This window comes from Lampetra planeri, chromosome 22 (genome assembly GCF_965212315.1).
Source record: "Lampetra planeri chromosome 22, kcLamPlan1.2.h2, whole genome shotgun sequence".
Lineage (NCBI taxonomy): Eukaryota > Metazoa > Chordata > Hyperoartia > Petromyzontiformes > Petromyzontidae > Lampetra > Lampetra planeri.
Genome location: NC_136128.1, coordinates 11,894,514 through 11,917,409, shown reverse-complemented (window position 1 = coordinate 11,917,409; position 22,896 = coordinate 11,894,514). Strand labels below are relative to the sequence as shown.

The following is a 22,896-nucleotide window of genomic DNA, read 5'->3' as shown; positions in this document are numbered from 1 at the left end:
GTTATTATGTACTACGCTGTCATGTCTATGCTCCCCGGCTAAATCAAGTCACACTGAGCAGCAATATGGTCAAAGAGCTTCCACGGGTGGCACGGCGTGGGTAGGCCTTCATCCAGCAGCGGATTGCACGTGGACATCCCTTGAGGCAATGCCCAATCGTTACCTGACTGCACCACCTTCTCCTTATCCTTCGTCACGACAGGCTCCGTTTCTAGCAGAGCAAAGGTCACGAGCGAGGTCAACATCTTACTGTGCAGTCGCTCATCGCTCAGCGATAACAAACACATCAACAAGGGCAGCATCATAGGAAGGCAAATGCAAAAAAAGAAATGTCAGCTTGTAGATAGGCAAGATTCGAACACTTTAAATTGTCTTCCGCTGTCATGCCATTTTAAAAGTGATTTTTTAGAATCATGAGTTTTTTTTTTATTAATACCGATCTCAGTTCGAAACTATATTTGGTGCACCCCGATGTTTTCATTAATCCGGGGCCCATTGAGCTACTTGGGACTCTAAGCTTGTACTTGAATCGCTTGTGCCTAGTGCTGCCACTGGACCCAGGGCCCAGGCCGTGAAGAGGGATGGGAAATTGGACACAGGAGGCCACTTTTAATTCCTTAAACCAGGGCCCACGGCAACCATGGTGGGATCAGTTTGTGTGTTGTTAGGCTGCGTCTTCCCTTCATCCCTTAGACTTGGGTGAGGGGGAAGTGTGGTGAAGGCGACGGATTTACTTGTCGCGGGTTCTTCGGGAGGAGTCGGAGTCGGAGTCGGAGGCTTCTTCGGTGCTGCCGACACAAAAAAAGCAGGGCACGGGCAATCACTTGCTAAGACAGGCAAAGACGCAGCCCGCTGGATTGCAGTGCACTTGCACAGAGAGGACAACGTCGCAAAACCGACAGACTAATGTCCACGGTGGTGAGATGTTATCTCCTTTGCCTGGTGTGCAGGAGGTCGTTGGTTCGATCTCGACCCTGACGCCTGCTGCTGTATATTTGGAGTTCGCATGTCTTTCTTTCTCCCCGATTTTTCTCCGGGTCCTCCGGTTTTCCCCTCCACATTTAGAAACATGCGTTTAGAGTATTTGGCAGATATAAATGTACACATGGTAAGCCACTTTAGCTGAGTGATCATTTGTGGCCAGGTCGCTTCTGCAAAGAGCTGCGTAGCTCAGTGGACCTTACCTGGTATAATAAAGAGTTTAGTTTAGACTGGGAACTGAGGTATAGGCGGATACGATGAACAGGTCAGATATCTTGATTTGAAGCTTTTGTGACTGCAGGAATCCATACTCTTTGGTTCTTTCGGTAAAGTCACGGAGGTATAAAATAAAAAAAATATTTTATACCTACGTGACTTTACCGAAAGGTCAGATATGTGAACAACTAGAAAACTTTTTCCGGTTTCACCGCTCGCAAGTAATGCACTGGGTGTGGGCAGCTATTTGGCCAGGGTGGATATGCGACGTAGTACGGCGCGTGCTGTGCGTGTGTTGTTCGGCCAGGGTTCTTACCGGCAGGCTTGGCGTGCGGGCTCGCCGGCTGCGAGTGGCTGTCTGCAAACACAAACGACGGACGGTTAGATCGTGATGACAGCAGCAGCAGCAGCTCAACCGCAACAGCTTGCCCAACACTCGCACCTGCAGTCCGCGTCGTGAGACAAAGACATTTCCACTCGGGGCTCTGCTGCCAACAGTCGGTCGCCCGATCATGGAGACGTTGGGATCGTCCCTGGGGGGGTGCAACTGCCCCCACCCCCCCAGAAGACGACGTCACAAAACCACGTGACTCCTGTCATGTCTCTGCACTGATTGTGGTTGTAACTCTCTGACCCCGTGTCCCTGCTGGACATCTGTGAGAAAGAGCTTCATGGCTCGTCGGATTTCTCCACGATAAATGAAACATTTTGATTCTGTTCTAGATTTAAAGCTTTCGTGACAGTAAATCTGGCTGTGACGGTCCCACCTGATGACGGAGACTTGTGTTGCCTCCGAAACGTCGCGATTTATTATTTTATTGTTATTATTATTCTTATTATTTATTTATACCTACGTGACTTTACCAAAAAACCTAAGAGAATTCTGATTCTGACCTCATTTGGCCTCTTTATCCATTTTCGATAAAACCTCTCTGAAATGGAAGGCCTTGGGCTCCAATTGCCTTCATCCTGCCTGACCTTGGCCTTCTTTGCGTCACCACATGGCCCCCCACCCCCTTTGTCGTGTCACCGTATGCCCCCCCCTCCCTCTCTGCAAGTCATCAAGCAGCGTCTCTATTTTCTTTGTGGCATCGGTCTTCACGGTTGTGCTGTACGCCCATCCGCATGCACGGTACTTGCCACCAACACGTGGGAAACCATCATCGTTTGTTTTCAGTCTCTTGGCCTCTTTTCCAACTTCCTCCTTTTCAGACCTTCCTTTGCCCAGCTGTCACCTCTGGGAAAGTGCTCAATGCAAATCTCTTGCCTGCGTGAGTTATGTACGGTTTTTTTTTGGCTTTTTATTTAATTTACGTGAAAATTAAGAGGACAGAGCACCAGAAGTATTTTTTTTTGCTTTCTGTCATTTTTTCAAGTAATTGTATGCGCGACTGATGAATCGTTCATATCTCGGGCACACGACTGAACGACAGGAATGCCGACTCGGTCCGGTTAATAACGGCCAAGTTTTGAGATAAGTCAAGCTGCAGCTAACACTGATGAAAAAAATATATAAAAACCGCGACCGGCTTACATAAATTCACGTTAATGCCGTGTCATCAGACCCAAACAAATCATCGAGAAATACGCCGTTCAGCCTTCTCGGCGGCTTTCGTAAAATAGGTTTACAACGGCATAGACCTCATTTCAACAAACACCACTGCAAGCAATTCAATTTTTTATCATAAAAATCAAATTGTGTGCACGAATTGTATTTTCAAATTTTCCATGCCACTTTTCAACAACAACATGCACATATCCACATGTTTATGAGCTCTCGCCTGGTTTAAATAAAATATATTTCCGCCCATCTTCCTCTCTGTGTCTCTCCCTCTCTCTCTCTCTCTGTTATCCACGTGTTTGTCTGCACGTCTGTTGGGATGTTTTGTCTTTCTGTGTGCAACCTTCGACCAGTGGGAGGTCGCTCATTCTCCCCTGCCGCCCTGATTGTCTGTAACTCCAATCCCACAGCCATCCGTGCTGTCGACTCCATGTCCCAGTTCAAGTCCAGGCTCAAGATCGTCCTCTTCTCCTCTGTCTGTGACAGCTGCCCCCCGCTCTCTCTCTCTATATATATATAAACGTGTGCACTGTTTCTTTAGAGGAATCTTCAGATGTGGTCGCATTTGGACAAGACCTCGAGAGAACTGTAACTACAAATTCACCAACAATGTTCACTGAAATAACAATTACAATGACATGGTGATTTGTAATTTATTACAAATTGCAACTCACAACTGTAATTTATCCCAGACCTGTTTTAGATGCTACGTAAATCCGAACTGTACCAGCATGCTTGATCACTCGTCTGCCTGTCATCTGCCCGTTAGCCCATCTCTGTCTATCTGTCTATCTATCTGTGTCATAAATAAACATGAGCTTTGTTATCATCAAACACATCCCTTACCCTCCTCTTTGGGCAGCGGCTTTGTCTCTTTCACCGCATCGGCTTCTGTGGAAGCAAACAACGTACAGTCCGATGAGAATCACTGCGGCGATGTCAACCTCATAGATCCCTTGGTCTCGTGGCAGGGGGCTTCTCATGGTCACCCTCTGGAATTGGAGGCTCACTTCACCTGCAGCACCAACGCCCACCCCCACGCACACCGCACCAGCCCCCCTTTCCCTCCAGTGCCAATGCCATTGTACTGCAATGGCATTTAGCAGGTAAGGTCCACTGAGCTAGAAAGTTATTTTTCAGAAGCAACCTGGCCACAAATGATAGTTCAACAAAGTGGCTTATCACGTGGAAATTTACGGCGCCCAACTACTCTAAACGCGTGATGTTGATTCTAAATGTGGAGGGAAAAACCGGAGGACCCGGAGAAAAATCCACACGACCACTGGAAAAGAGACATGCAAACTCCATATATACAGCGGGCGCCAGGGTTGGGATCAAACCTCCTGTATACCAGGCGAGGGAGTTAACATCTCGCAACCGTGGTGCCACTGGTTAGTCACAAAAGCCTCCCCGAGTCTCAAGACGCGTTTTAAAGAGGGTCCCCGCTACGTTGGGATGTTTGACCAAGACAGAATTGAGCAGTGAGCCGGCACCACTGAGGTCTTGGGTTCGATCCGGGCAGCCACCTGCGCTTCCGCTCATCGACCCAAGCGGAGGAAGTCGATGTGGACTCGACCCGCTCACCAATTGATGGCACGATAAAAAAACATGATCACGTTAAATCTGGTCCTGCAATCTCACCAGCGTTGAGAACTACAGATGTTCGTGTGACTGACAAAGTGGATGTGGAAGCGCTGCCCCCTATTGTGTGGAGCAGAGGTCACTTGAAGGGATGTCAGAGGTAGCTCTGGGATATCCGCTTCTGCGAGCCGTTCACTGCTCTGCGGGAGACCTGAATGGATGTCTTGTCTCATGACATAATGCTCGTAGCATGTTGTACGATAAAACTGGAAATAAACATAAACACAAATTCATGGAAAAACACCAATGCACGTCTGTTTGCTTATGCTACGTGACTAAATGGAAGTGTTGTTTGTTGCTGTATACGCACTAGCAAGCATTCAGCTATCTCGTACAAATACCTATACACAGACAAAGATCCCCCGTATAGCCTTAACAGACTGTTGGGGCAAGTGCTGTTAGTGATCAGCAGCACCTATGAAGGTCAGTACGGCACGCGAGGGGGTGGGTGGCCAGCACCACGCCTGGTCGCCATTGTCTCCATCGCAGCAACTTTTACACAACGTGCCAGATACTAATATGAGGCTGAGTCGATCTAGAGGAGGCCCAGAACCGGTTCAGATAATTGACACCGATGTAGGCCATGAGCGGGAATTAAACTCGGACCACCACATCCGTACACAAACACAAATATACACGCGAATGGCGTAGCGGATACACGGACGCAAAGGCCAAGTTAGGACACCACGACAAGCTGCTATATTTGAGAGTACACTTCACAATGCTTCGGTCCCGGAAGGTCATTTGGAAAGGTTAGCAGGTTAAGGGAACTCGTTATGAGGTTAATGAGGGGCGGGGTCATTTAACGATGGAGCTTTAGGAAATCAAGCCTAGTGCCACCACCTACTTTTCGCCTTGGGTTTGGGTGCAGCTGCTGTCAACACTGACAACATTATCACCATCACCACAACATCATCACATCATCATCACACGGCGACAATTCACGACTTTGCGACAAACCACGTGCGTACGCGAGTCGTTATCCAATTACGAGAAGCCCCTGAGGCCTGCGATGGCCCGTTGATTTCAAGCCATAACGACAGTTTACAGCCATCTCCACCGCCTCTCAATAATTATCAATGGTACCCTTTGATGCCAGTATCAAGATGAAAAATAATCGGCTTTACCCTTTTCCGCCAATAATACTGGAGGTGTTAAGATGTTCACACACCACATAGACACACCGATGATTACAAGCCATCAAGTTTGCATTAACCACAAATACTTATGGTAAAAAATGCTAAATGTGCTTTGTTAATGTATGCGTTGTCTTTGAAACTGATTGGCCTACAACAGAGGAAGCCTCCTTCCTGGCCTTGTCTCACCGCCAGTGTCAGACCAGAGAAAAACCCCACAAGGCATTCTACGGTCTATCTTTAACTTTGATTTTATTAGATTGCCGCTTAAATATTCAAGAATCAAATGATTGCACGGGCTAATCTGCCCGTTATTGCGCTGCAAGCGTGCCGTGCTAGGAAGAGAGAATGAGATAAACACGGCCGTGGGAATGTCCCGGAGGCAGAAGCTCACCTGGAACAGCCTTGGCAGGACTCTCAGCTGCGGCAGTCACAGGCTCTGCAACGACAATGCGCTGGTAGTTCAGACATTACCGCTGACGTGAATCGTGGTCGGGAGTCGAACTCACACTGCTGGGTACCGAAGCGCATTAAGCTAATCGTTGCACCACCGCTCCCCCCGTTGCAATGACATTCATAGTGATTGTTGATAATATTCGCGACTCATGCTACTTGCTATGGGGCACTGTGGGCACCATCTGTACAAGCTGCAGCGAGGAGTTGTCTGCAGGGACTCACTCTTTGCATTATCTTCCTTTGGAGCGGCAGTCTTCTTAGAGCCTAGCGGAAGAGACGATGGGCGATTTACAACAACGAGCGTTTCCATTCGCACAATGGCGTCTAAGTGCAACCACATCACACCAGGACTCTTAACCAAACAAAAACACTACACTGGGATAGAAGCGGGGGGGGGGGGGGATGTGGAAGGGAGGGCAGAGACGGAGTGATGAAATCGGCTGGAGCGCAGGAGCTGGATGGATTGTTCCATCGCAGCGCCGTGAGAGATGGCCTTCATCCAGCAGGGATATTTCACAGCTGCTGATTAGAGTACTATACAATACGCACACACGTGTACTATTACACTGCATAACGAGTGCAAACATCCCCGTTGGGTGTGTATATTTATTAGACATCTGTGAAAAAAATAGCTTCATAGCTCATCGGATTCCTCCAGAATGAATAAAGATCCTGATCTTCTTTCGCACCGTACCTAGCCAACCGTGCCAACCGGAGGAGCGTGTGTCACGCCGCCGCACACCCTCGCCTCGCCTCCGTGTTGCCACCTGCACGCGAGTCCTCGGCGACTGCGTGAGCGGCACCGAACTGCACAGCCGCGTTTCGTCGGCTTCGGACGGAGATCCGTGTCGCCAAGACAATCAATGTCCTCCGCTGCAAACCCGACAACCCCCCCCCCCCCCTCTGCGCGGCCCCGGTGTCCCGGGAGAAAACCGGTCGCATTGTATATATACTGGTTGAGGGTGGGAGGAGCCAAGGTATATCCACTTAAGTGGAGTATCCACTTATACTGCTGGGTGGACAGAGGCTGTGGGGCTTTAAGAAATGTACCCCGTTCATCTGCCGTGCCAGAAAAGGTGTTTGAACCTGTGACCTCTGGATTGCAAGTCCAGTGCACTCATCACTACGCCATGCCAGCATCCCTCCTTAAATGACAACGTCCAGGAAATATCTGCTTCAGGTGTAGAAGGCTGGGCGGGCGGCTCGCAGGTCGGAGCGCTGAGCCGGCACTGCTGAGACCCTGGGGTCGAATCCGAGCAGGCGTCTGCGATGAGGCCGGGTTCTCAAGTGCAGCGAGATGGTGGACTCAGGCTGGTCACCAGCGGACGCGTTCGTGGGTCTTCGCCACGGCGGTCTTGGACCTTCGCCACCCTTTTCCGCCAATAATAGTGGAGGTGTTAAGATGTTCATGCTCGTGGGCCAAGAGGCCGTCGGCTCGACGTCACCGTCTCGGCTCTCTCGTGCTCCGGCAGGAGATGTCCTCGCTCCAAGGACTTCATTCAAGTCTCAAACTGGTCACGTCGTCCGTCTCCCACTCCGTATCCAAAATAAAGCGAGTGCGTGAGGGTGGGTGGGTGGGGGGGGGCGAGGTGGATCGCCGCCAGTATCCTGCAGGACTGTTTAGTTTCCACGGGGATTTTTTTTAATTACCCCCCACAACCTCCCACCCCAAAAGCCTAGCAGCAGAGGCGGCCGCAGCTGTATTTTGGAAGGCAGGTTATTAATGGGGCACACGAGCATGCGCGTGTACATGTCAGAGTCTTAACTGTGTCCCCGCCGCAGAAGCTGATGTAAGAAATCCAAGTGCGGGCGCGCGTATGTTCAACGCGTCGATTACGGCCTAAGCTAAAGCACTCTCTTAGCAGCTGCGTAATGAAGAGACTTTTAAAAGCAAACAGCGATTTGCTCCTCGCAATTTGTCTCTTTCCGTTGACGTTTCTCTCTCTCCCTCTCCCCTTCTTCTCATTCCTGCCGTAGACTGCACTCGGCTCCTTCTGAAGATCGTTTCATCTCGACCGAGCGCAGCGATCCCTTTGTATCCTGGTTTCTGTGTTTTTTTCTTTTGTTTTCTCTCTGTTGAAAACATAAATAAATAATAATAGCGAGCAAAATCCATCTCGGATGGCAGCTGGGAGCGAGCGCGATCCCGACGTTGCCCAGAGGTCACGGCATAATCTCCACATTCGTGATCACGCCACACATAACCCGCAGTCGGGGCGGGGTGGGTGCTACAGATGGAGCGGCTGGTCTCTCTCGGCGCTGCCCATCGTCGCCTTTTTTCACTCCAAATCCGCACGCGGCCAGGGGCGGGGGAGGGGCGCGGGGACCGATTTTGGGAACGGCAGTGAAGCGTCAAAGGTTTCCCCGCCGAGTCAATCACGCGGCCACCAGCTCCGTCTGATAAAGGTCACATCGTGCGCCATGTCTGCTCACGATGCCAGCGGCGAGGGTGCTGGCGAGTGCCCGCGTGCGTGTGCGCGTGCGCGAGACTACTATCGCTTCTCTCCAAGCACCTTCTTGAGTGCCGCTGTGATGGAGCGGCGGCGCAGTGGTTAGCGCACTGCCCTACGGACTTTCGATTCCCGGCCACGGCTAACGTACGTGATGAATAGCCGTACCGTTCCTGGGACTCCCCTAGGTCGACTCGGCCTCGACCACCCGGTGCGGTGCGAAACATCATTACGGGGGAGACAAAGGCGGCTAGGCAAGGTGCTAGCCGCACCACTCCCTCGTGCGCCACGCCGACCTTCATAGCCACTCGCTGACAGCACTTGCCCCAACGGCCTCTGTGGGCTACACAGGGGATCTTTGTCTGTGTGGGCGCGTGAGGTTGCTATCGGCACTTGCCGAGCGGTGCAGATAGCGCCCTCGGACGGCCCCCGTAGTGCGGGAGGAGCGTCTCTCGCCTGAAGTTGGCACCTTTTTTTTCTCATGTGAGCGCAAGCGATCGGGCACACCAGCGGGCACCTATATTTAGACCGCCGCCGCTAACATTTTCCAGACTGTCCTAGGAGAAAGGCGTGCTGGTAATAGGTTATAACGCCACCTCGATTTGCGTTAATCTTCCAGGGAGCATGTCCCCCCCCCCCCCGCTTGTCGAGCCGTGAACGAAGAATTATGTTTATTATTTCAGAAAATCTGGATTTATGTCCCCAATACTGTCAAGTGAAAAATCAAAGTGAAAACATTTAAATATCTGCCGGATCACGCTGCAGCCTTCTCTCTGAACCCCAGACCACCAGACAACGTGGGAGAGATGTGATATAAGAACGCAGCAGAAAATATTATAGTTTGACGAGCATTCGACGAGACTTGCGCAATTGCTTTGTGGCCACTGTCAGCGCGGTTCGTATGAAAAAAAAAAGAAAATCCGTAGCTAGCGGCGTCGTTTGATGAGCGGCTTCCGAGTCGGGAGGCTCGGTGCCTGCGACGGCGCTGTGGGTTTCCCGATGCCGGGGTTCGTGCGGGAGACATCTCCCACGCAATGTGACGGAGGGGACCATTTACGTTTGAACAAAATCGCCCAAAGGCTGGAGATTTGCTGTCAGGCACGAAAAAATGCAAGAAATGAAAGCACGCACAGAGCGTACACGCGGGGCTCGGCTACGCGCGTGCAACGGCGCACACGCGCACGCTAACGTCTCCGGTGAAGCCTTACACACCGATTAGGGTTAGAACAGGGGGGTGGTGTGACCATCACCGTACATGTTAGAGAATGGCCCGGGGAAGTTGATATGACATAACCACTTCTGAGTGGAACATCACACCTTCCCACGCTCTCTCACGTGAGTCGACCCGATATTTTTAGTTCTCAAGAGCTGGAGTTTCGCCAAAATTACATGCAGTAACACATTTTACGTGGTGGCGTTTTGTGTGCGGCCACTGGTGACCGGCCTGAGTCCACCATCTCGCTGCACTTGAGAACCCGGCCTCATCGCAGACGCCTGCCCGGATTCGAACCCAGGATCTCAGCGAGCCGCCCGCCCACCCTTCTACGCCTGAAGCAGACATTTCATGGACGTTGTCATTTAAGGAGGGATGCTGGCGTGGCGTAGTGATGAGTGCACTGGCGTTGCAATCCAGAGGTCACAGGTTCAAACACCTTTTCTGGCACGGCAGATGAACGGGATACATTTCTTAAAGCCCCACAGCCTCTGTCCACCCAGCAGTATAAGTGGATACTCCACATCGAGCCGATCGGCAGGCCGCCCCAGGTGGAGTAAAGTGCGGCTACTCCCAACTCTTCCGAGATTTGTTGCCAGCGTGTGAGATGATGCCAAGTGCCCTCTCGCGGGGCTCTCTAGAGGGCCTCCGAGCGGAGCCCCTTCTGCCAGCAGAGGCGCGTGAGCAAGGCATTGCAGGGCTGCACCTCTACCTCGGCAATGAAAGAGATGAAGTTCGAAGAGGAAAAAAACAGCTTCAGGTGTTTTATGCACCTGGCCACAGGTGCTCGTTGTTTCAGGGCGAGCTCTCACTTTTGGTTATAATTAGTTGCCAGAACCCGCGAGCGTGTGGCGTTGGAGTGGACCCGTGCGCGGCATCGATACCTTGAGCTACGTGCTTGGCCGGTGGCGGTGTAGCCTTGGCAGGAGAGCTGGGGTTGTGAGCTGCAAGAAAGACGGGACTCATTGTCACTCGGGGAGAACTCACCAGGGCCATCCGCGTCGCCAGCATCGTCGCCGCTAACCCCGTGAAGAAAGAGAGCGCAATCGTTGGTCCGTATCGACGTGTCTAGCGGCATCGTTAGCAGAGTCCTCTCTCTCAACACCGCCAAAAGCGCTGCATTACAGTAGCATCGTCCTCAAGGCCACCACCACCACCATCCCCTGCGACACCACTGAGCATGCCTGGCAGACAGTTAGCATTTCCCTTTTTTGAGAAAACGCACGGCAAGGATTAGGCATGCACCCAAAACCACGAAATCCCAGCCTATACCTGGAGACATGTGCTGGTGCGCAAACGCGTCAAGCACATAGCGACAGAACTCGTACTGATCTACGGGGAAAGAGAACGACAGCAGATCAGCACGGCAGTGGCAGGGGACGTGGTGACGGGGGTAGGGGGTGGCATGGGGCACGCGTGACCCTGGCTGAACCCGCGAACCCAGGGCCCACAGTGCGAGTCACGCAACGCGAGTGCAGTGGTGGCCGGTGGGTAGATATAATGGGGTGGCGTGGGGGGAGGGCACGGAGGTCCGAGTGGGGGTGGTGGGAGGGTGAAGGGAACACGAGGGAGTTGGATTTTGGGGGGTTGTTGGGCTGGGGCAGTGTGTCAGATTACCCTCCCCCACCCCCCCCCCCCCCCTTATATAAAACTTTTATTATTTTATTGATATTTACCAGGCACAATAGGCGGACTTTTGTTCAAAAGGTTGAACATTTTGGCAGCGCCCTCCCCCTTGGTGAGTGTCTAGAATCCGCCTCTGGGGAGGGAATCTCATTTAAGTACAAGACATCAACTTACTAGCCAAGGCCCAGCAAGGCTCGTGCCGGGCAAGGGGGCGGCCCAGGTTCGTGGGCCTCTTTAATTGGCCAGAAGTGAACAAATGCAGCGATCGCGGCCCCGTTCTGCTTCTACGACTGCGGAGCGTAGAGCGGTCGCGTCGAAGCAGCGGAAAGCGACCGATCCTACAGCGGCAGGAAACCTACAGCGGCAGCAAACCCACAGCGCAATCGCATCGCCCTTAAATGACCGAGTTCACCAGTAACGAGCAGTGGCCGCCCTTTGCGAATTCTTTTTTACCACAACCGTCATCGGCCAATAAATCTAATTAATCGAAGTGTGGGAAGGAAAATCTCTTACACAAGTGCAGCCAGAGCTGTCCAGGGCCTGAGTTACAGAAAATATTTGTTCCCTCATAGCCCCGTAACCACCTCACGACCAGTCATTTTGTCAATCCACTGCTGGATGAAAGCCCCTCCCCACGTTGTTGTCAGCAGTCATGTGAAGGGGACTGCTCAGTGCAGGTCGGTGAAGGGCGGTGGGACAGGACCGATTTAGATGTCACGAGCACGACGCACCACTCATGTTAGCCGTGCCCGGGTATTGCATCCAGGTCTCAAAGTTCATCATTTCGATTTAAAGCTTTCGTGACTGCAGGGATTCATCTCCTTGGTTCTTTCGGTAAAGTCACGTAGAATGGAAATAACGTAAGCAGCCGTCCTCAGGTGGAGAACAGGTCTGTCGAGAAGACAGAGTCTGAACTTCAGACTGAATTTCAGACAGAGTCGTGAGCCTCTTTAAGACAGTCTGAAATTCAGACTGTCTTCTCGACAGACCTGTTCTCCACCTGAGGACGGCTGCTTGCGTTGTGGCCGAAACGTCGTGAGAATAATTTAATTATGCTTTATTTTTATTATTTTATTATTTCCATTCTACGTGACTTTACCGAAAGAACCAAGAAGAAAGTTCATCATGTAAACCAGTGCATTACCAAATACCCCAGCCATACATATTGCAGTATTATTATTATTTTGATAACTCTAAATATGTTACGCTAGAAAGATCATGATACCGGCTGGGGTATCGACGACATCCTTATTTGCTAGTCTACCTTTTTTCTCCGTCTTCTCGGCCGCCCGCTCGCTCTTCTTCTCCCCCTCGGCCGCCCCGCTCAGCGGCTTCACCGCCACTTTCACCGCCTTGGGCTCCTTCGGCTCTGTGTGCTTCTCGTTGTCTTCCTCCTTGTGTTTCTCGTTGTGTTTCTCACTGTGTCTCTCACTGTGTTTCTCGCTGTCTTTCTCTTTCAGTTTCTCACTGTGTCTCTCACTGTGTCTCTCACTGTGTTTCTCGTTGTGTTTCTCGCTGTGTTCTTCTTTGTGTTCCTCATGGTGTTCCTGCTTTGACTTTTCCAACTTTACCAACCCCTCCGCTTTCTTCTCGAGCGTCTCCACTTTCTCTGCCCTCTGCTCCTTTGCCCCTCTGTCGTTTCTGTCGCCCTTTTCTGCTCTCACTTTCTCAGCATTGTGCTCCCGATGTTCATTATGATCCTTGACCTCCTTGGCCTCCTTGGCCTCCTTGGCCGTCTTGGCCGCCTTGGCCTCTTTGGCTTCCTTGGCCTCTTTGGCTTCCTTGGCCTCCTTGGCCTCCTTGGCCGCCTTGGCCGCCTTGGCCTCTTTGGCTTCCTTGGCCTCTTTGGTTTCCTTGGCCTCTTTGGCTGCCTTGGCCTCTTTGGCCTCCTTAGCCTCTTTGGCCGCCTTGGCCTCCTTGGCCTCTTTGGCTTCCTTGGCCTCTTTGGCCTCTTTGGCCTCTTTGGCTTCCTTGGCCTCTTTGGCTGCCTTGGCCTCTTTGGCCTCTTTGGCTGCCTTGGCCTCTTTGGCCTCCTTGGCCTCTTTGGCTTCCTTGGCCTCTTTGGCCGCCTTGGCCTCCTTGGCCTCTTTGGCTTCCTTGGCCTCTTTGGCCTCTTTGGCCTCTTTGGCTTCCTTGGCCTCTTTGGCTGCCTTGGCCTCTTTGGCCTCTTTGGCCTCTTTGGCTTCCTTGGCCTCTTTGGCCTCCTTGGCCTCTTTGGCTTCCTTGGCCTCTTTGGCTGCCTTGGCCTCTTTGGCCTCTTTGGCTGCCTTGGCCTCTTTGGCCGCCTTGGCCTCTTTGGCCGCCTTGGCCTCTTTGGCCTCTTTGGCCTCCTTGGCCTCCTTGACCTCTTTGGCCGCCTTGGCCTCCTTGGCCTCCTTGGCCTCCTTATTTTGCTTCAGCTCCTTGGCCTCTTTGGGTTCCGTCAATTCTTGATGTGCCTTGGCCTCCTTGGCCTCCTTCTGCCCCTTCATACCCTCGTGTCCCTTCACCACGTGCCCCGTCTTTTCTGCTCCGACCTTTACAGGGCGTTCGGACTTCTCGGCTTTCTGTTCTTTCTGCTCCTTGCGTCCCTTGGACTCCTTGTGGACTTTGTCCTCATCGTGAGCTTTCCCGTGCTCCTTCTCGTCCTTGTGTTTCTTGTCCGCCGCCTGCCGTTGCGCTTTCTCTTCCCTGTGCCCCTGGTGTACTTTGTGCTCCTTGTGATTGCCGTGCGCTTTGTCGTCCTTGTGTCCTTTATGCGCTTTCTCCTCCTTGCCCTCTTTATCATGTGCCCTGTCATCCTTATTCGCCTTCTGCCCTTTCTCTTCCTTGTGTTGCTTGTGCTCCTTGTGCGACTTCTCCGATTTCTCCGTCGTCCTTTTCTGCTGATGCGTCGACTTCACCTTCGGCGAACCTACGCAAACAATTTTTTAGGGTCACTTTAAAAATCTTGTTCATCACATTTGGCAAACAAACAATTAAGCGAAGTATTTAATTGTGTTTCTTTTACAAAAAGGTTTTAAAAATATATGTTTACAAAATGAAGTACTTTGCCGCAGACATATATACGTGTTCATATGAAGTGTAAACTGTGCAAGGTTCGTCAGTGGTAGATGGTGGAATTGTTGAGGTCATTGGGGCTACACAGCACTGGCGGGGTCATTGGTGGGGTCATTGGTGGGGTCATTGGAGGGGTCATTGGTGGGGTCATTGGTGGGGTCACTGGGGCTACACGGCCCGGGGTTGCGCTACTGACGCCGAGTTCCTCTCAGCTGCCTCTTGTAACCGACCAGTGCTGCCAACTCTCTGCGATCTTATAGTCACGCGATCTGGCAACTTTTCGGGTTTCCCGAGCGACGAAATTTAGTTGAAGCGACTGGCGACGAATCTATCTCGCTCAGGTGGTGGCAACCCCAGCTACCAGTGACTCCAGCTGATGATCACGCATGGCGGCTACCGCGGTTTGTGGTGGGGGAGGGAGGACACGTGTCTCCAAACATCTGGGAACCCCGAGCCGGCTGTGTCCACTCTCTCTTCTCTCTCTCTCTCTCTGACAACCCAATGTCACCTTCTCAGTCGAGCTGCCCCAGGGACTCTCGCTCGGCCATAGCTCTCCCCTGCGTCGCGAGTGTTTGTTTAAAACGGACGTGGCAGCGCTCCGACCGATTTTTCGAGCGCGACCGTCTTTGCACGGCGCTCGCGGTTAAAGTGCGGTTTACCGTAGGCAACGACCTTCAGAGCGCGTGCGTCCATGTATGTTCATAAGCACGCGAGAAGCCACCGGGGCATCATTATCGAGAGCTGGGACAATGTGGGATTATGTTTTGCTCCAAGGAAGATACAATCAAAGAAATGCGGTTTTTTCTTTGAGGCTGTACAGAGGCTGTGCCCCAAAGCTGTGCGAACAATTGTTTTAAGCTTTGTTAATGAGATTAAAAGACTTTCAAATAACATTCAAGAGCATTATTAGTGAATTAATCAAGGAAAATGTGTAATCTTGTGAAGGCGGGAAACCCCCTACAAGCCACGCCCAACGAAATGCGGCCGATGATGCCTATGACGTCACCAAAATCCGGCCGACCACCTCCCGACCAGCGGCACACGTGGGATCGACAGGTGAGCTTTTTTTTGCCGCGTCATCAAATTCATAACGGAACCGATAAATTGGTAATGTAATCGATTACGTCATTAAGTGGATAGACCAGCTCTAATCGTATTCCCCGTTGTGGTTGTTAAATCCGCTTGTTCCAAAGTGCAATTGATCAACGACGGTAACCCAGCAACAAGCCGCGTGGCTGAGGTCACTGCATCGATGGCGCCGCAATTCCAAGGACACGTGCTTGAGGCGCTCATCAGCGCAGCCGTTGCTCAGGATTCACCCAACTTGGCTTGCCACCCCATCCTGCTTTTTCCCAGCATCGTCCATCTCTTTGATGTGGCTGTTCTGGGAAATCTACAAGTCTTCGTGCGCTTGTTAAGAGGCCTGCTTGGTTGTCCGTTGCATAATACGCCACTCAAACGCAATATCCATACAGCTCTCATTCAGACGCTGTCTCCCCGACAGAGCTGTTCTTCACCTGAAGATCGCTGCTTGCGTTGTGGCCAAAACGTCGTGAGAATTATTTTATTATGTTTTATTTTTATTATTTGATCATTTCCCTTCTACGTGACTTTACCGAAAGAACCAAGAAGATGAGTTCTCCCCCTCTTTCGGATTCGCGAGGTATTCTTAGCATGTCCTGATTTTTTTTTTGTAAGACAGAGGTGACAATCCTACAACCAACTGGAAGGACGCATCTATTATCGACGCAAACAACGCCAACTCGCAAATCATTTGGCTTGCTGGCTGAAAAATAAAAAACCCTGTTTCTAAATCTGCACGTGCTGAGTAAGCAAGATGTATCTTTCACAGGTGAACACGGGCTTTGCTTTATGGCCCACTAAACCATGGAGACAGGCCAAAAGCAGGTTTCCACAGAAGAGGCCTGCGAGGGAAAGGCCCTCATTCACAACTGCGTGAGGCATCCCTGTTTGACAGTTGTAGCCCTACGGCCAATCAACGCTGCCGATATAAAGCACACGAGTGGCATTAATACGTACGGTCGTGGATTTGTTTGCCCAGGATAGCGTCCCTGAGTCTCCAGACTGTTATTTAGGAGTTCACTGATTAGAATGCGTGTCCCGGCCGTATGCTCGAACAAAAACTGACTGAGAATAAATGTCTTCCTCTGAACAAGTGCGCTAAATAAAATCTATATTGTGGCTTAATTAGTTTTAAGCTATAGATTTTTAAAAAAATGTTGGTGTATATACAGACGCTAATATTTGGGCAGCTGCACAAATGACGTCAACCTCAATATTTCGAACTTATCCGAATAAAATACGTGGGGGCCGTCGTCTCGAAGGCCACTATAGTTTTGTGGTGCAAGTCAACGATCTGCCACACACGCACACGGCGTGTGTGCACCGTTGCCATCTCAAAATGGACAGAGGACTACATTTATCCGAGTACATCGGACGCCGTGGTATGTTACGAGCAAGTCTCGGCTGCCAACAGACGTGGACACATTCATTTATATCTGAACCACAGTCCTTGAATTGGTTGACGCACTATACGGCCAAACAGGAATAAACTTCACGGCCGTGCTAATGATTACCCACATCTTTAAAGTGTATCAGACGAACGTCTGAAAATCATGGAATTGCCCAACCATAAAATGAACTCTGCATTTTCAAGACCGGTCTAGTAGTTGAGCAGTGGCTTCAGAAACAGCTGCGTATTAAGAAAGGCTGCCCCCGAATGCACTGTCGCCGGTTGATCGTGCCGCTCGAGAAAGCTCAGTGAACCTCGCTCTAAATACGCTGCACACTTTACACCGCAAATCCCACGCCACATTCTACTCCAGATTCACCCACAACCCCCCCCCCTCGCCCACGACACCTCCCCTCGCCAACCATTCCACCACCCAAGTTGACACCCACCACCCTCGGGGTGACGAATTAATACGGGAAATGTGATAACCATAAGAGCGCACACACAAACACAAGACAACAACACAAGAATAGAAATCGATAGACTGTATAATATGCCACGTCAATACCGAGCCCATTCACCTTGGGGCCTTTCAGCCACGTTAGCCGGCTTGCGGGCTGCCTGCTGAGAATGGCCCTTTGGCCTTTCCTTGGTCATTAATGCAAGTACTGAGGGGGGGGCAGTGGGCGGAAGAGTTACAGGGGGGGTTGCAGGTGCACGGAACGGCGAGGAGTCATGCGCAAGGTGTGGTAGCGTGCGCCGCATCACAAACGCATGCACTCGCCGGCTAAAAATACCCAGCTGCGCGCTCGCGCCCGGACAGCCCTCGGCGTGTTTACACGACGCACGGTCCAGCGATGCCGGGCAGCGCACGTCCCATGCACCGTCAAGGCGCCGACAGCGTCGAGGCGCAGCGCGCAGCGGCCCCCGGCCTCCCTCTTCACTTACCGCACGAGAAGGCGGCGAATCGAAAGGTGCGCGCGGTCGGTCGTCGGCGTCGCGCCGTAAACGTACCGCGGTGTTCGTTCTGCCGCCCGCACGCGGTCAGGCGGGGCCGCATGCGGGAGCCGCGAGCGGACACAACAACGACGACGGGCGTTAGACTTCTCGAGGCCGTGGCGACGATCAATGGATTCCCTGGGGATTGATTTCGGCTCGGGCGGAGATCAGCGGCCGCGTAATTGCCGACATGCAAAACTGCTCACCGCAGTCTTTAGCCGAGGAAATCAATGCCCCCCCTCGTTTGGGAATCCGGGCAACCGCGGTGCGGTGTGGCTGTTAAGACGCGCGCGGCGCGTTGACGACGCGTGTGCAGGCCGTGCACATACAGACCTTTACGCTTTGCGGGGATTCTCCTTCGATCTGGGAAATCGACACGGGACAGCGTCAGCGCCGCGGGTCGGAGTGCGCCAATAAAGAAAACGCGTCATCCCCACCGGTTTGCTCCTCGGATCGTCTTGTGCCCATTGTGTGAAATGTTGAGCCCCTCTGACCGTTTCTTTCAAAAAGGGAGTGATGCAAACTATTTCGTCACTCAATCAACACCGTTGCACATTATTTATCCAGGAAAGCCTCAAAAACTCGCCACACTCGAGAACCCAGATTCAAACCCAGGGCCGGCTCAGTGCCGAGCTCCGAGCCAGCCGGCCACCTCTGATGATGAGTTTTATCTATTTATCCAGGAAAGCCTCGCCGAGTCTAAACTTTTTTTTTATCGCGTCACGCATCGTGGCGCTCGGCCAATTCCATTACTGAGCATTTTGGCACACGGGAGGGAAGCACTCAACAGCTCTACACGCTCAGATTGAACAATCCGTGGCTGTATTTACATTGCCTGGCCACATCATCAGTATCATAAAAATTACTTTGTTATTAAATATCGTGCTGATGCATGCAGGCATGTCTCAAGTTCCCAAAGGGCGAAATGTGCCTCAGCAGCCCTCCGGCGCTCGCTGCAAGTCTCTGCGAACGCTACGACACTCCACGCTGTGTTTCTACGACACTCCACGCTGTGTTCTTAGGGATTAGCGCCTCAGCCGGTGGAGATTGTCTCGCACAAAAGCCCCGACGCTGGGTCACACGCAAACCACTCGCGGATCACAGAGCAGATCGAACAGCGGCGCCTTTCTTCGGAAGTGGACATTTCCTCCGATGCTGTGCCGTACTCATTGCAAGCAGCACTAGCAGCAGCACGTGTCCGTCACCCTGCATGCTGGTGGGGTTAGTAAAGGCCGTGCCGCGGGTCGTGTTAAGAGCAGCGGCATTCTGGGACGAGGACAACAAGCCGGTAAGTTGTTATCGAGGATGTTGTATTCGTCGTCCCCACGTAACATGTGGCAAACACCTTTTGTGAGGGAATTGATGACTTGAAAAGGGTCTATCGAGCAGATCTTGAGGTTCCGTTGGTCACATTACACCTTCATGAATTGGTAACGCTGGAGTTCACGTCTGTTTATGTCCGTTTAAATTAAGTCCAGACGACACGCAAAGATGTCGTCCATCCCACGTTTTTACCGGTGCGAAGATGTAGTCCATCCCAATGTGGGGCCAATGTTGTTGTTAGTTGGCATGCGGAAGTGTGCACGTTACTCACAGGACACCATTAAAGCAAGACCCAGAAGCAGCTGGATGCAAAGCGAGGTGCTGGGGCCACGTTTATTGAGGTTAGTGCGGCGTGTGCCAGACAACTCAGCTGAAACCCTGCACAAGGCTACACACACACACGCAACAACACACCCTGAAAATCACGTAACTGCAGTGTGCACAACAACACCGGAGCTGAGCGATCAAGGTATGATCTTCTTCTTGGTTCTTTCGGTAAAGTCACGTAGAAGGGAAATAATAAAATAATAAAAATAAAACATCATAAAATAAAAAATTCTCACGACATTTAGGCCACAACACAAGCAGCCGTCCTCAGGTGCAGAAACAGAGCTGTCGAAAAGACAGCGTCCCAATGTTAATTGTATTATGTTTTATTTTCATTATTTTATCATTTCCCTTCAACGTGACTTTACCGAAAGAATCAAGAAGATAAATCCCTGCAGTCACAAAAAACTGTAATTCGAAAGGTATGATCTTATCAATAATTATTTGAGAATACTGTACAGTGAGGTTCCTTTTATCCACGTTCATGTGGGGGGGATGCTATCTGCAGATTCGATTATCCGCAGTGTACGGGAAATCAATATCCCCATGATCAATATGGTTTGGAGAAGTCTTTTCCGGCATTGGACAGACCTAGGGGTGAACACAAATCCAGGAAAATAACTCCTCTTATCCGTGTGGTCACCTGGAGATAATCACACAAATATTCCATGGGAGTCCTCTTATCTGTGAAAAAATAAGTTCACTAACATTTTGCATACATTTATTAGGGGCTATGGATCATATCAGTTGCAGAAAAGAGACACGTGGATAACAGGAGTTTCACAGTGTTGAAGACAACGAAAGGTTTGAATACATCTGTTGTTATTTTTTTTCACTTATTTTAAATCACGCCGGTTCAGTTAACTCTTGATTATCCAGAGTAATGTGTGGAGGGTGACCCAGATAAAACAATAACACGGATAACGATAAGTCGATTATAAACAAATCCATTTAGAATTTACATCCTTAGAATGACCGTGCAGACACAGAATGTGTCGTCTGGTTTTTTTTTAAGAAAACCAACTTACTCTACACTACTTTTGCGGTCACATGGGGAAACGAGTCACTGACCCCCAACGAGTGAGGAGCAGCCGATGATTTGACCCGGCGTGTGCACGTTCACTCGTGCTTATTTCACCCCGGAAAATCCGCCCACGGATAATGGAGAGTTAACTGCATCGAGGACTGCTTAGAAAATTGATGAGTCGAGAAAGAAAATTTAAATTTCGACGAAAGGTCAAATGAGAGGAGGGACGTTGATGTCGTCACCCACGCCTGAAAATCTCAACGCTCCCTGAGGTCACGTGGGTTGCCGGATGGACGGACGGGTACGGCACGGTGCGGAATGGCTAAGGTTTGGCCGCAAGGGTGTCTGGCAACGGCCCTCATCGTGGCCAGAGGAAAGCCGCCACCCCCACCCCACCGCTCTCGGCCACAGAAAAAGCACATGAGGGATGCGTGGCTGTAGAACTGCTTCTTGTCGTGTTTAGTTTGTTGTCCTTCGCCCGCACCTCCGATTAGCATGGGTGGCTACGTACGGTGCGAAATAAGTTCAACATACGTACAAACGCTTTCAGTGCAGTGTGATCAATAGGGTTTTCACGATAACTCATGTCATGATACGATATGATTTTTCATGATGTGATGATTATCGTGATATCAGTTTCCCATAAGCTTTGTAATTGAGTTTCTCATTTTTTTGTATTGTACGACTGTGAATTGGGTTACAGAGTTGCGTCTTCCGTTGAAAAAGTTTGATAAACATAACTTATGTTCCAGTTGTACAGAAATGTTAACGTATGCTTTAATTTTAATCAAGGTTTTTTCAGGGTAATGATGTACATCACTCGGGTCATTACTATTGTCATCAATATTAACGTCAATAGTTTTTTCTATTTTAATCATTGACGGTTTACCTTTTTTTTACTTTAACTTTCACAGTCGACGTGAGACCGCTCCCAACCGCACACGAATTCTCTCCCAGCTCCACGAGGTTTCTTTGTCATAACTCTCTCAACGGAATTGACTCGCATGCAACTTATAGAATTGCGTAAACCGTTCTGTACCCGGGCCCTCGGTGACAACACCTCTCTCAAAGACGTCGGTACAGCGACGTGTACAGGCGTAACACCCCCGCACACAGCACGCCACACGGCCTGCGACTGCACTGATCGCTCACTATTTCGTTGGTATTTCTGGCGAATGATCATTTTTTTTAAACCCCCTGAAACATAACGTGCCGATAATTATCGTCACCGATTGCACCTCGGGAGAGCATTAGTTACGGGTTATGGAAACAGAAACTCTATAAGTTAAACGCAACATACATGCATCATGCGTGTAAGAAAGCAACGGTGGAATTATTTTCGCTGGTGATCGACCGTATATCGTAATGACCTTACGACCTTTCAATCACAAAGTGCGTATTTTCTTAACCCTTGGTTACTACGGAGCTCTAACCTAGACTCTAACCACAACCCTCGTAAATCTCTGGCAGATCACCAACAAGATCACCACAATAATTAGGAGGTAAATTAACAGCGATGTCTTTATGTCAAACACAAACCTTGTTAAATCCCTCCTGTAAGTGTCATTAATTTGTGAACACGGCAAGAGTGATCTATGGCCCAGAACCGCGCGCGTGCGAATCGGTTGTGCGATGCCCATCGTGGCATTTTATCGGCGGTGTAACGATGGACTCATACCCAGCTTTCAGGGTCATAGTTCAAGAGTTAAGGGTGATTGTGTCACAATGTGCTGAATGTAGCAATGACACTGGCGTCTGTAGGGGTTATCAGATATAACAGACAAATAATAAACGCATCAAAGGCAGCGCGCGTTTGAAACTATCATCACCGGCCCACGCTGTGCGGCAGTGCGACTGGTGCATCGTGAACGTGGCGTTCCGAAAACTAAAACATTTCACGCGTTCAAATTAAACGCAATTAGACGAGTGGTTTGTTTAGGGGCTTATTCTAAGATGTAAAGACGCACATTTTGTGAATAATAACACATTTTTGCGTAATGATGAAATCCACAAATCGTTTTCAGGATGTCCACGATCGTTTATGATATTTATCTGGATTGTGCACAATTCAAGGACAGAAATGAGGCTGCTGGGGAAATTGCGTGAGGCAGAAAAGGAAGCCCACTGTTGGATGATTTGAAGGTGGGCCCGTGCTGCAAAATAAAGTGGACACCCCAAGGCCGGGTGACTACATGAGCAGCGGTGAACCTACGGCCGACGACTTCACGTCACACGGTGAGTGACCACGCGAGCCCTCGCGAATCAACACGGCCCGCACACGGTATTTATCCGTCACTGCCAGCATCTTGCTAATCGGGTACTGGAGGGCAATATTGTCGACAACCTGGCAACAACACCACGTTTATAAATTCAGCACGTTCGTTGACTTGTCACTACGAGGCCCTCTCTTGGATAGCGCTAAGCAGCG

General features: G+C 50.7%; 1 protein-coding gene across 1 annotated transcript in view; it reads right to left on the bottom strand.

Moving 5' to 3' along the window:
- Positions 1-38: 38 nt before the first annotated feature.
- Positions 39-22,896, bottom strand: part of LOC144725126 (uncharacterized) — a 34,323-nt gene continuing 11,465 nt past the window's right edge. The window contains exons 5-13 of the mRNA XM_078604598.1: positions 12,545-14,173; positions 10,927-10,986; positions 10,539-10,598; positions 6,214-6,255; positions 5,930-5,974; positions 3,605-3,649; positions 1,514-1,555; positions 735-788; positions 39-211 (exon numbers count right to left, since the gene is read on the bottom strand). Coding sequence (XP_078460724.1) covers positions 39-211; positions 735-788; positions 1,514-1,555; positions 3,605-3,649; positions 5,930-5,974; positions 6,214-6,255; positions 10,539-10,598; positions 10,927-10,986; positions 12,545-14,173 — 2,150 coding nt within the window. The remainder of the gene's footprint in view (positions 212-734; positions 789-1,513; positions 1,556-3,604; positions 3,650-5,929; positions 5,975-6,213; positions 6,256-10,538; positions 10,599-10,926; positions 10,987-12,544; positions 14,174-22,896) is intronic.